Source organism: Dermacentor variabilis, chromosome 6 (genome assembly GCF_050947875.1).
Source record: "Dermacentor variabilis isolate Ectoservices chromosome 6, ASM5094787v1, whole genome shotgun sequence".
Lineage (NCBI taxonomy): Eukaryota > Metazoa > Arthropoda > Arachnida > Ixodida > Ixodidae > Dermacentor > Dermacentor variabilis.
Window position 1 is genome coordinate 176,650,515 of NC_134573.1, and position 14,285 is coordinate 176,664,799.

General features: G+C 42.3%; 2 protein-coding genes across 4 annotated transcripts in view; one reads left to right on the forward strand and one right to left on the reverse strand.

Moving 5' to 3' along the window:
* The window catches only part of LOC142585856 (uncharacterized), a 38,355-nt gene that overhangs the window by 19,725 nt on the left and 4,345 nt on the right, over window positions 1-14,285 (forward strand). For 2 of the 3 annotated variants that reach the window (XR_012829141.1, XM_075696916.1), the window contains exon 2: window positions 1,772-2,090. The exons of the other annotated variant lie outside the window; for it this stretch is intronic. Coding sequence is in view for 1 of the 2 variants with exons in the window: in XM_075696916.1 (XP_075553031.1) it covers window positions 1,772-2,090 (319 nt within the window). In the remaining variant the exon portion in view is untranslated. The remainder of the gene's footprint in view (window positions 1-1,771; window positions 2,091-14,285) is intronic. 3 annotated transcript variants of the gene reach the window in all.
* The window catches only part of LOC142585855 (PAX3- and PAX7-binding protein 1), a 48,958-nt gene that overhangs the window by 17,074 nt on the left and 17,599 nt on the right, over window positions 1-14,285 (reverse strand). The window contains exons 9-11 of the mRNA XM_075696915.1: window positions 13,989-14,109; window positions 10,651-10,738; window positions 526-659 (exon numbers count right to left, since the gene is read on the reverse strand). Coding sequence (XP_075553030.1) covers window positions 526-659; window positions 10,651-10,738; window positions 13,989-14,109 — 343 coding nt within the window. The remainder of the gene's footprint in view (window positions 1-525; window positions 660-10,650; window positions 10,739-13,988; window positions 14,110-14,285) is intronic.

Consider the following 14,285-nt stretch of genomic DNA (forward strand, 5'->3'; position numbering starts at 1 on the left):
TTCTGGTGAGAGAAAAAACAGAAAAGAGACAAACAACACACAGCACAAGCTCTTCACTCAAGACAAATTTGTTCACTGGTATAACAAAATAAGCAAGTCCTGAGCATGCATGACAGCAAAAATGAGCTCTGTGACATAAGTTTCAAACTCAGAGGAGAAAATTTGCTTTGAAAAGAAGCTCATAATTGGCCCATCGTAATACTTTTGTTGTTTAGCATAACCTACCCACTCCTTTCTAAATAAATATTAAAAATGTGAGCTCTCAGTCATGCAATGTGACCGATGCTCGACTCTTGCACACATCCTCCCTTTATTCAAGCTAATGCCCTTGCTTGAAGATGATGTCAGTTTCTTCTAAGACAGGATGAAAATGACACACCTGTGTGTGTCCCAAGTGGTATTGGTCGTTCGCTGTTTTTCTTATTGTACATTGCGAAACAAAAATGAATATTGACCAACTAGCCCACGTTACACTTGTTAAAAAAAAATAGTTTTGCAGTGCCCAGAGCACAAACCAGCACTCACCTCGCTCCTTGTCAAAGGCCAGCCTGTCGGCATCAGGCTGCTCATCATCCGTGGACATGCCATCATGATGCGCCAAATTCCGCTGCTGTGCCAAGCCTTGCTGCTGAGCCTCACGAGCTTTGCGTCTGCGCACTCTGCAAAGTGAAGACCATGCTGCTCAGGCATCGCGACACATGAAGACACAGACAAGACGGGTGCAATGAAACCTCATTAACATAAGGGAAGGTTGACATCGGGCAAACTAGGTGCTGTGTGAATGAATGTGCATGGGATCATTGGCTTATGAGCAAGAACAACAAGCGGCTGATTTGCCAGCCTCACATTGGGAACAGAGGAACTGCCTGTGCGAGCAACTCACCAATATTGCTATACTGCTGATCCTTCCTGGGATCATTCGGTAGGACTTTTACATCAGTTTATGTGGCAGTATTTTCCATTGCCTGTCTGTGCCAGGATACTGCATTGGTACAGTTCACCTCCATTAATTCAACCTGATGGTACTGACGAAACTGAACAAATTATCCAACGGGTCGAATTGAACAACAACAACAAAAAAAGAACTGTCAAGCAACACCACTGATTCATTTGCGAGTATTTGTTCGATTCTAACACACCCCCAAATCAAATTCGCACCTGCTTTCTATGTGTTCGAAGTATAAAGCTAACATAGAGGTAACATTAAAGCTCCTAAACAAAGTAGAAGTGTAACACACACTTGATTTTTTAGCAAGCAAAATGGGCAGCTTTGCACAGTGGCAGCCGGTATTCTAATGTATCGCCTAATGGCTTTGAAAAGTCAGCGTTGCCACGGTACAGACGTGTGAAGCGGCAAAGCATACAAATGCAGTTTTTCGGTTCAATTTCCCTGGAATAAAAAAAATTAAAAAGGTGCAAGTTAGAACTGGGTTAATACCGTAATCAGACATTGTGAGACACCATTATACATTGGAAATCTTCCTGGGGCAGGTAGAAAGTAGGCGTTTTCTATGGGAGATGATGTGTGTTTAATGCATTCATTGTCCACTAAGCTCCACCAGGACAGACACTGCTAGTAAAGAGTTCATTACTGGGATCACCACAGGGGTCAGGCACGTGCACGCTGTCTGGTCAAGTTCAAGTTATCTGGGAAAAGCCATTTTTAAGGTTGGAAGTTTGGGTCCATCGAAATGCATGGGCACCGGTCGGGAGAGGGCAAGGAGGCACTGACAGGATGACAGGCTCACACTTGTCTTTTTTCACCCTGCAGTTACTCGCTGCCTTCATCCCCGGTTTCTGGTGCGCTGTTCCACTGGATTCGTACGGCGAACCTATCGTTCATGGTTCTGAGGCCAGCAAATTCGGTGAGCCTGTTCCCGCCACACTTCGCCCGGATCAAAGCCACCATCAAATCTACATCTGGAACGATACCCACATTTGTATCTTCAGCTCATCACTGCGCAACCGCGACAGCATCGACAGCGCCAGCAGCGGGACGCTTAAAGCCAAGCAATACACTCTGGACAGTCAGAGGGCACGGAGGCACCGACAGGATGACAGGCTCACACTTGTCTTTTTTCACCCTGCAGGTCAGTTACATTTCCAAACTGCCACTTCTTTGCTTTAAATCTAGCAATCCCTTCATTGTCGTGCTTCCGTGCCCAGAAGCCTTGAGTGACCCGTTCTGTTCCTCGTTTCTTTCACTGTGTGGTGACGTGGAAAGCAATCCTGGCCCATCCAAGGACGATGTCCTTGCTGAAGTACTTAAAACCGTGACGGACCTAAATGAAAGATCTATTAGAATGGAATCTGTACAAAATTCTATGTCGGAGACAATTCATGAGCTGAAACAACAGCAAAAAACCATTTCAGATGCTATATCTGACACCGATCAAAGACTGCAGCACATGGAAAGCCAGACAGCCATCCTTGATGAATGGAAACAGGATGTCAGCTTATTGCACGATAAGATTGAGGGTGCAGTAACTGACACGAACACGCTTCGTGCGCGACTTGATGACGCGGAAGATCGCTCACGTCGCGACAATCTGGTTTTTTTTGGAGTAGCGGATACTCCAACAGAAAATTCAATGCAGTCAGAGGAAAAAGCCCTAGATTTGATAAATAACACTTTAAAACTTAGCTTAACTTGTGACCACATAGTGCGTGCACATAGGATTGGTCGCTACAGTCAACAAAAATCACGGCCGATAATAGTTAAGTTTTTCTCTTATAAAACCAAAGAACAAGTTGTGTCTAAGCACTCTCTTCTAAAAGGAAGCAGCCTGACTGTGAGCGAAGACTTCTGTGAGGCAACACGAAATATAAGACGTAAATTAACAGAATATGGCAAGAGACTAAATGTACCCTACAGGCTACGTTACAAAAGACTATTCGTGGGAGAAAAATGTTACGGCTACGACATAGATATCGATGTTGTCTACGAAATAACGCCACGAAACAGAAATTCCGATCCTCGAATTCTGCGCTCAGGTCGTGTCTTACAGAACTCGCGATAGCGAAACGCAAGGGGAGATGCTTGCACTTCATCGAAACATGTTATTTCTGTTGTATTCACTAATATTTGCAGTATATTTAATAAAAGGGACAAATTGTGTTCTCTGGTTGATGACACTGATGCTGACATAATAGCGATAACTGAAACTTGGTTGACTAACAAAATAACAAACGAAGAATTGTTTCATTGCCATAAAAGATACGTTGTGTATCGGAATGACCGTACTGACAGAGTAGGAGGCGGTGTATTACTTGCTGTTAGTAAAGACGTTGAGTGCTTTAACGTACCGATAATCACTGAAATTGAATCTATCTGGTGTTGTTTGTTTAACCATTAACTTCAAAAAAAATTATCTTAGGCGTCTGCTACCGGCCACCCTCGTATAGTTCGTTTTGTGATCACCTGCATGACTGTCTAAATCAATTAACAGTATGATTCCTGGGAGCAAAGATAATTCTTATGGGTGACTTTAACTTTTCTAACATAAATTGGTCGAGCACATGTCCGTTCTCTAACCCATCATCCAGTGAGGCTAATCAGTTTATCGCTATTTGTTCTGACTTTACCTTAGTACAAACGGTCGTTATTCCAACACTTGTAACAGGCACTACGTCATCATTACTTGATCTCGTGCTGACATCATCAGCTGATATTATATCCCCGATAACGCACTTACCTGGCCTTAGTGACCACGACACATTACATTTTACAATCACGATATCACTAACACTGAAACGTAAACGATTTAAGGAAATAAAAGATTATAAAAAGGCTAACTTCTCGGCAATAAACAACGAACTTGCTTCCTTTCTTGACACATTTCTACTTTGCCATCTTGATCGTTCTGTTGAGACAAATTGGCGCCTCTTTAAAGAAAATGTATCTGATCTAATAAATCGTTATATTCCAGTCCAACGTATATATTCAAATAGTAACGCACCGTGGTATAACAGACACCTTAGCAGACTAAGTAACAAAAAGAAACGCCTATTTCATATCGCTAAACGGTCACTAAATCCTGAACGCTGGTTCTCATACAAATCTGCTGCCGCCACGTACTTTTCAAATTTACGGTCTGCACAATTTTCCTGCTACAACGTTACCCTTCCCAAGCTACTGAAAACTAACAGTAAGGCATTCTGGAGCTCTATGAAAGGAGATAGCACTAGAAAGGTTACTCTAACTTCACTAACTGGGAAAGCAATCGCCGACCACGCATGCGTTGACGTGCTAAATGACACGTTCATACAGGCCTTTTCGCCGTCTTCGCATGTTACTCCTCCTCCCGAAATACGGCCTAAAAGATACCCCCACATGGATCGCATAGCATTTAATAGTAATGGTATTAAATCGATTATAAATAAATTAGAATTGAAATTGTCATGTGGTGTTGATGGAATTAACATTAAATTTTTACACAGTACTAGTGAGTATTGCTCGATAATTTTAGAATTACTTTTTTCTCAGTCGCTTCACATCGGCACATTGCCTTTAGATTGGAAAACGGCTAAGATCGTTCCAATTCATAAATCTGGTGATACGCATAACCCTTCTAATTATAGGCCCATTAGTTTGACTTCAGTGCCCTGTAATATAATGGAGCACATAATTTATTCCCAGGTAATCAATCACCTTGAATCTAACAACTTCTTTACATTTAGCCAACATGGTTTTCGTAAAACATTCTCCTGTGATACCCAGCTTCTTTGCTTTACTAACGACTTGCATTCCAACCTGGACGCAGGATTTCTTACGGACTGTATTTTTCTTGATTTCACTAAAGCTTTTGACAAAGTACACCACACATTACTGCTATCTAAACTCACTAAACTCAGCACACTAAACATTGATACTAATGTACTTAATTGGATAAAAGCATTTCTAACACACCGCATGCAATTTGTAAGCGCTAATGAAGTTAATGCAACTCTAACCCCAGTTAAATCAGGTGTTCCACAAGGGTCTGTGCTTGGGCCGCTGCTGTTTTGAATCTATATTAACGATCTACCTGATAACATTTCATCTAAAATTTGTCTTTTTGCAGATGACTGCGTAATATATCGTAAAATTACTAATGACACTAATATTTCATCTCTTCAGGACGATTTAAACACACTGCATAACTGGACTATAAAATGGCACATGCAGCTTAACATCAAGAAATGTAAATCAATGCGAATATCCCGTACTAATGAAGCTTGTCCTGCCTATTTACTTAATAACATTCCTTCAGAGAGCGTAAGAAATTACAAATATCTGGGCGCCCATATAACCTATAACTTATCCTGGAAGTACCATATCGACTTCATAACGAGCAAAGCTAATCGCACACTTGGATATCTTCGTAGAAACTTCTCGCTCGCACCATTATCACTCAAACATTTGTTATGCACGACATATGTCCGTCCACAGTTGGAATATGCATCATCAGTATGGGACCCACATCAAGCAACCTCAATTAACTGCCTTGAAAGTGTCCAGAATCGCTCCACTCGGTTTATACTAGCTAATTACCATCATACAGCAAGCGTAACACAAATGAAGACTACTCTGAACCTACCTTCGCTATTCACCCGCAGAAAACAATCACGCCTATGCTTCTTTCATAAGATTTACTACCAGAATGCTGCGCTTCGGTCGGCATGAATTAACCCAGCACCATTCATCTTCTCACGTAGAGATCATACGCATAAGGTACATGTTCCTCGCTCTCACACACTAACACATTCGCAATCATTTTTACCTAAAACATGCAACGAATGGAACGGTCTGCCAGCATCTATTGTTAATATAAGTAATCCTGTTCAATTTAGAAATGCTTTAGTTAACTAGATGTAAATCATGAAACTAGCGTTCAATAGATCATGTGACTTGTTATTGTATAAGTACTATTTTTTCAAATTAACTATGTATGCATTTACCTATCATTCCCAACCTGTATATTGAAGTGTATGATGAGATTTCTATGGTGAACTACGACTACTATTTTTTGTGTAAATTAGTGAGCTAGTACAATTTTCTATTTTTACTTATACTGTGCCTTTCCTGTATATCATTTTTTACCTCCTTTATGTAGCCTCTCCCCTCTATAATGTATATTTACTCTGAGGGTACTGTAAATAAATAAATAAATAAACTTCGGCCGGGAACGAAATAACTGAAAAATCAAATTACTGGAGTCGAATTAATGAAAGTCCACTGCATATCTAATATGTTGAGAAGTAGTTATTAAACTCAGGCGGTAGATCGCACTTGTCCCGTCTACGCTAACATATCCGCTAACATATCCGAATTGCCTAATCTGGTCATGTACGCTGACGATACGAATATATTTTTTTCATCCCACTCCTTGTCCCAAATGGAGGCTACGGCAAATGCATATTTAAGAAAGCTACATAACTGGTTATTGACCAATAGGCTAAGCCTTAATTTATCAAAGATAAACTACATTATTTTTCATCCTATTAATACAGTAGAAAGTATCACTCTGAAAGGTTGTCTACGAGCATACTGAATTAAAGCGAGTTTCAAACCAGAAATTTCTTGGTGTTTGGTTCAATGAGAATATTACTTGGAATATTCACGCCACCACATTAATGTCTGATCTAAGTAAAACAGTCGGCTGTTTGTATAGAATATCTCATTTGTTGCCCCCCTGGTTAAAGATATCCATGTATTACGCACTCCTGTACTCAAGGTTATCATACTGTATTCTTGGTTGGGGAACTACAACGTCCAACCTTAAACTAATTTCAATTCAGAAACGCACTTTGCGCGCTAGTGAGGGGTTTCATGGCAGACATTCAGATTTACCTACGTAAAATCCCGTTGCGCTACAGTAAAACCTCGTTATTCAGCCCCCGTTAATTCGGAAATTCGGTTCATTCGGACGTGCCGTCTGGTCCCGTCAAACATGTACATAACTCCATGGCACAAAACTCCCGTTAATTCGGACATATTTGGTCATACTTCGGTTAATATGGACAGTTCGCGGAGCTCAGAGGCACGTGAGGCATATAGGATCGGGTGGCACTAGGGGGTGTTCAAATTGCACCACCAGCGATGGCATCTCTGATTTGCGTGCGCCGATCTCAATGGCCATGCTTGCATGTTCTGGAAGTGCCAAAAGGCCAGAAATATGTCAAGGCCACCATGTTTATTTTATTGCTACATAATAGACAAACCTACGTCTCAAAAAACATGGCGACAATGACGTACTTCTGGCTTTGCAGTCGCTTTTGGCGCTTGGCACTACCTCTGCATCGCTATGGTTATCGGCATGGTAGTTATCGGTCTATGCTAGCAACCCTAATCTATACATACCTGTTTTTTTTCTTTGTACATGTTGCTGTCTGCCATTTCCAATGTTGTCTTTTGCTTGCGCAGTTATGTGGTTGTGGAGTTGTGAATTTTTTTTTCGTTGTCGTTTTTATCGTGTTTATCGGTTTGCGTCAGGTGTGTGTGCGAGGATGGCGGAACTTTTTGTTGTGTGTGTGAGTGTTAAATGTTGTTTGCGCTTTTCTTTTTTCCGATTATACTTTGTTTTTTCTTGACATCGTGCGTGTACCCATTGCTTCATTGCCACGCCAAGCTACGCCGTGCAAGCCGCACCACCACGTGCTCTCGTGCCCCACCGAAGCGGGCGAAGTACAAGGTGAAGGGTGAAGGATTTGGCAGTGAAAGCATAAATATTGAAAGCCGTGAAGGCAGGGATGCCTCGGCAGGTCATAATGAAAAAATTCAACGCGAAGAGAAGCACGCTCAGCACATATGTGAAAAATGAAGCGGAGATTCTTCAGGAGTACGACAGCGACAAGTTCGCTGACAACAGGAAGATACTGCGAACGGCAGTGCAACTGAAACTTGAAGAAGCATTGTTAAAGGGACACTAAAGAGAAAAATGATTTCTTCTGCATCAGTAAAGTACCTTTCTACGACGCCAAAAACACCACTCTTACCACGATAAGACGCTTGCCAAGCCAGAAAAGGCGCAAAAACGAAAGACGGGTGGCGACGCCTCCTTGAAGTTCCCGCACCTGCTCGCTGTGACCTCATGGATGTTGATGGCACCTTCTAGGGCCTATTTAATTATATAGCATTACAGACTGACTACATTGTGTCCTAAAGGAACCGAATATTAAGCATGGCAAGTTTTGTGAACCTTTACTCAGCCAACGTGGCCTAAATGTGAAAACATACTTTGGTATCCCTGACGTCACACTGACGTACCGGCGTCGGGGTTTCGGCACGAAATTCAAATACTGATACTTCGACCTTCATTTTCTTATCTAATAATCAAACTATTATTTTGAAATGACTGCCTGCAGGGTTCTCAAACAAAGCTTTATTAGCGTAAACTGATTTATTGTTTCGCTTTAGTGTCCCTTTAAGATGGATTGCCAAGTCGCGCGAAGCACAGCTGACTGGGCGGCCCCCTAATCTGTGCGCATGCCGAAGAGTATGCGCTGAAGCTCAGCATCGAAGACTGTAAGGCATCGGAAGGCTGGATCGACTGATTTAAGAAAAGACATGGCGTGGTCTTTCGAAGTGTGTGCGGCGAGAAAGGGGCTGTGAATGAAGGCGTTGTCGATGATTGGAGGGCCGGATTACCCACACGCCTAGCCAATTATGATACCTGAAAAATTTTTAACGCAGACGAGATGGCCCTCTTCTACAAAGCCCTGCCGGATAAAACCGTCACATTTAAGGGGGACACTTGCGTTGGCTGCAAACGAAGCAAGGACAGAATAACAGTTTTGCTAGCTGCAAACATGACTGGCACGGAACGGCTATCGCCATTGATAATCGGCAAAGTAGAAAAGCCGATATGCTTCAAAAGCATAAAGAAACTTCCCGTAGACTATCGCTCGAATCGAAAGGCGTGGATGACCTCAGTGATATTTCAGGCCTGGTTGCGCGAACTGGACGGTAGCTTTTGTGCAAAATCGGGCAATGTGCTAATTGTTCTAGATAACTGTAGTGCGCACAATAATGTATCGGGTCTGACAAACGTATAGCTGATTTTTTTTGCCACCTGACACAACAGCTTCTCTGCAGCCTCTGGATCAGGGAATTATTCAGTATGTGAAAGGCCGATACAAAAGACAGAAGACAAGTGCTTAAGCGCATGTTGCTCTGTATGGAGGCAAAGAAAAAATATGATTTAACTCTGCTCAATGTGCACACGTGCACATGGTGGCGCACGTGTGGAGCAACAAGCCGCCCGCAGTAATTGCAAACTGCTTCCGACACAGCGGCTTTGTCCGTGACGGTGATTTTTTGGAAGCCGGGGACACGGATGTTAACCAAAATGCCGAGGAAGATGACAGTCGCTTCAACAGACTTCTGTCTCCGGACGTCCCGCTGGACGAATACATCCACATCGATAGTGACGTTGCCGTTGCTGGTTGCCTCAATGACGACGAAATACCGGATGTACTAGGCGACGAAGAGCCTGACTCTGACAGCGAAAATGCGCCTGTCATGGATGCGTCTGAAGTGCCGTGCTGCACTGCTAAAGAGGCCGATGATGGCCTTAATGTTTTGGAGGACATCTGTGTCAATTCTCCCGACAGTGTGCGCGGACTGCACCGCCTACAAGAACTGCGAAAAATTTTGCTTTTCGCGCAAATTTCTCGCGTGCTACAAGCAACAATAATCAGTTATTTCATGAAGTAAAGGTATAATAATGTTTTAGGCATTTTTCGAGTTATTATTATCGAAACCTCATTAATTCGACATTCAGTTAAGTCGGACATTTTCTACGATCCCGTGAAACCTGAATGAATGGGGTTTTACTGTACTTCAGAAACGTGGCATCCTTAAAGTAAAAGAAGTATATAATTTCTGTCTACTTAAGTACATCCATCGTCATAAATTGTTCTTTTCTTGTACAGATAATTCCAGCAGTCGATATGCTTTCTGGACGATACGTAAGCTTGTTCCAATCACACGCACCAATTACGGCAAGCAAACACTAAGCTACCAAATTCCCACAGTAATAAATCAATTTCCTTTTGAAACTGAATATTACCTTTCACAAAAACGTTTTAAATCTACAATTAAAAAATACCTATTGGAACAAACGGAATGAGATATTTATTTAGTCAACAGACTTTATATTTATTTGTATTTATTGTACTACCTCTCAGATGTTTCTTCTTTAACGCACATGTTGCAAGCTTTGTAATACTGTTTCTGTGTTTTTCGACTGACATGTTTATGTTTGTAAAAAAAATGATGTATCTTTATACCGCTTATACGATAAGTTGTGTATGCAATTTATTCTTTTCTTGTACAAATGTCATGCATGTTAACTTAATGCGTCATGCTTTTTACACAGCTTGAGAAATTTATTGTGAATTAGTGGTGAAGTGCTCGTGCGCAATGCCAGCTGTTCTATGGGTGACCAGGACCTTGTCAGGCTCTTGCCTTTTGTCTTGGCGCCCTCTTTTCGTCGAAAAGAAATAAACATTCACTTTCACTTACATCTTTCTTGCATGGTGTGTGTTTTTATGCAGTTGATCTGGTTAACAGAAGTACACTAACTAGCCCACCAAGTTGTCCTTGTAAATGCACTAGGAATAACAGCACACCCTTGTGAAATGTGATCCAAAGAAAAAAAAGCCCACCTGCGGCCCTCTCGCTCAGCAGCCCGCCAACTGCGCTGTTGGCTGCCTCGATTGTTAGGCTCCACGGGCAGTCCCCGCAAACCCTTCACTAAAAACAGGAAGGAAAAAAAAAACACAAGTTACAATGACTCATTTATTCCCATCACTCAATCACTGCAGACAGAAATTGTATGCAAAACTGTCTCTGACAATCCTTCTGCCCACTTTTTCCTGATTTGCCAAGTAATCTTTCAAGCTTATGTTGTATCCAACTCAATTCTTTGCTACGGCTGAGTAACATTGTTCACTGTATCCCATACACACACTATCTACATCAAGCAAGTGCCCAGTCAAACCCAGTTGTAGTGAACATGGATAGAACAAATTTTACTATGCACCGAACAAAAGGAAATCAGCTATAAAAATACATCCAAATTTATTCCATATAATAAACTGCACATCTCATGCAATGAACTACTTGCACCTATGGTTGCCACCAGAATGTGCCTGTGGCTGGCTCCTTGCAATGCATATTAGCAGAGCGGCAAAGGCACATGCCGGTACACAAGCCAACACAAAATTGAAAAAAGCCAGTTTTCCCAGGAAGGATGGCGGGATTGACAAAAGGTCACTGATAAAGCTTGCTTGCAATTCAGCAGTGATTGTCAGTTGGCTCGTCGAGGAGTTCAACATGCAGTAAAGCTGCATTCGCTTGCTCTGGCCGTCCGTCAATACAGACAAAGCTGGAGCAGCAAAGTCAGAAGTGCCAGCAAAAATTACTGTTCCTTGCGGAAAGTAGCTGAACTTTTTTAGATTAATTGATTTTTTTTTCATGCACTGAGTGCCATCTTCTATACTGTATACATTAATATCTTGCATACAGTGAACATGTATCCAAAATTTGTAACATGCGGGTTCAACTATATTGAGCTCTATCAGATACAGTGAAGCCTTGATATAACAAAATTCTTGATATAACGAGGTATTTAGGTTTTTATAACTTCTTGTCCATAAAACACCATGGCTATCGAACCTCAATATAAAGAAGTGATAAATGGTCTGAATATAATTAAATTCACTGCCGTCGCAAAAGAATATCAAGTCAACAAATGGAAACATCCGCAGATGCGGTCAAATGGTTTAATTACATATGACTGCTTGCAAACACACTTCTCAAAACGCACGCCGCGAGACCAAGAGCGACTGACAAAGCAGAACAGCATGATGTTCCGTATAAAGTCCAAGTATGATAAGATCCTATCGCAGTCCGCGTGTTGTATGCTTTAGGTAGGAGTGAAAACATGCAAGGCTGAGCCGAGAAGAATGGCGGCTTGATGAGTGCCATCTTCCCACACAAGCCAGGAAAAAGTGGGAGGGGGAGGAGAAGAGCGAGCTCGTGGTAATGCGATCAAGAGTGCACAAGGGCACGCTTGATCTGCTTGGAGCACATGTTTGATTTAGGCCATCATTTGTTCTGATGCTCTAAATGCAAATAGCAGAAAGAAGTACAAGGGGAAAAAATTTTTCATGCTTGAATTGTAGCAGGTACGCCTTGCTGTTGCCCACTGGTGAGCGGAAATGGGGTTAGCTTCCCCCCCCCCAAAGAAAATTGGAGAATACCTAAGCACTAATTATGAGTTGTGAATACAAAAGCATTAATGTCCATTTGAACGTCACTGAGCAGTGTTTCAAGTTTTGCACTGCGAGTAATGTACCATAGCGATACATGCTGCCGGAGCCAGCGAGCAGTAGCGGCCTGCGGTGCCAACGCCGCACTCCACCGACGTCCTGCACAATGAAAGACCGAGGAAGCAGCAGGGGGGAGAGAGATATGTGATACGGACTGCACGCCAGCTTCCAAGAGTGAGAGCGAGGGTGACATGTCATTGTGGCGATGTCCTCACCCTTCACGCAACACCTGGTGCACTAACGCAGCAGCACATTAATATAGCAACTACAGTAGACTTTCGTTCACTCGACTCCAGTTAATTCAATCTCGGCTGAAGGTCCCAGCTGGTACCAATGCATATCTATAGGCCCAAACTTTCTTTATTTCGATCCTAAAATTGGCTTTCACCGAATAATTAAAATTTGACCATTCAGTAGGCACATGCCTGAGCCCTATGGTGACCCCAATAGTGACCCCCTTTAGCAGCAGTGTCTGTCTCGGCAGAGCTTAGGGGGAAGTGCATGCATTGAACACACATCTCCCATCAAAAAGGCCAATGTTCAGCCTGCCCTTGGAAGATTTTCAAGCAACTGCAGTTCACAATGTCTGATTACAGTATTTACCCAGTTACAAAAATGCTCATTTCTTTTTTCAAGAAACTGGGACCGAAAATTGCCTGCGCAGTACAATCAAACATAATGCCAAAACTGCCTTTGGGGCATTCGTATGCTTTACCTCATATTACGAATGTATTACAGCGATGTTGACTTTACCGCTATGCAGCGAAGCTAACTTTAGAAAACTGACGACCACTGTGCAACACGTTAGACCCTTGCACATTTTTTCTACCTATAAATCTGAGGCGCATTAGATTTCTGCTTTGTTTAGGACACTTGATATCATTTTTTTATGTTACTTTTTCTATTTTGGACACATTGAAAGTGTGCATACGTTTAATTCAGGGCATGTTAGAATCAGGAAAATACTGCAACATGAATCAGTGGTGTGCTTTTTTGGCATCTTGTTTAATTTGGCCCGCCAAATAATTTGATAAATTTAACCAGTTTCATCAGGGTTGAATTAATAAAAGTCGATTGCATAACTACGCGAGTAAGCACTGAAATAACACAATGAAACAGGGCCAAATACAATCATATTACCAACCACAAATGTTACCACACCAATTTGCCCAGCTGTCCCTACATTTAGCACTGGCGTAGCCAAGGTGCACAGCACAGAAAGAAAGTGCATTACAGCAGCTGCGCCATAGCCTTTTGTGTTTTTTGTAATGTCATGTGATGACTAAGTGACAGCCAAACCTTAGGTCACTTGGGGGAGTCACTTTCCAAACACTTTGTCATAGTTTAAGAGGTTCAATTATTGTCATGTCAACTTTCTTTTTGAGGTATCATCATGCAGAAACAAAGGAGTGAGCATGGAGCAACAGCAGCACCTGGCAAAAGTAGTTCATCCTCCATCAACAGCAGTGACAGAAAAAATGCAGTAGGCTATGGCTGCACATACCAATGCAAAGTGTGTCTCTCAATCCCAGGATGCATGCCTAGGCTGTAGGGGTATTAAGCTTTATTCAGCTCCCATGGTCCGCAAAGCTTTTGCCTCATCTATCATACACATATGCATTCCCCTGAAGAAAGAGAGTGGGACAACTGATGATTTTAAAGAACGCCACCTGCAAGGTTGCATTCTTCAGCCTGGTCTTTTATGTCCTGGTGCCGACGCTGTACAAGCTTCTCACTGCGCTGACAAAACAGCGACATCATGCGTCCCTCCAGGGCCAAGATCACGGGTGTCTGCAACAAGTAATAAAGGGCCACAATCAGCCAATGCACCAAACTCTTTTCTGTGTGCATCGCCAGCCAAACACTTCACCTCAGTTTTTACTGCAATAAATACCAGACGTGACTGACCCATAAAATAGGACCCAAAAAAAAGGACCCATAAAAGGGTCCTATAGACCAACATTCAA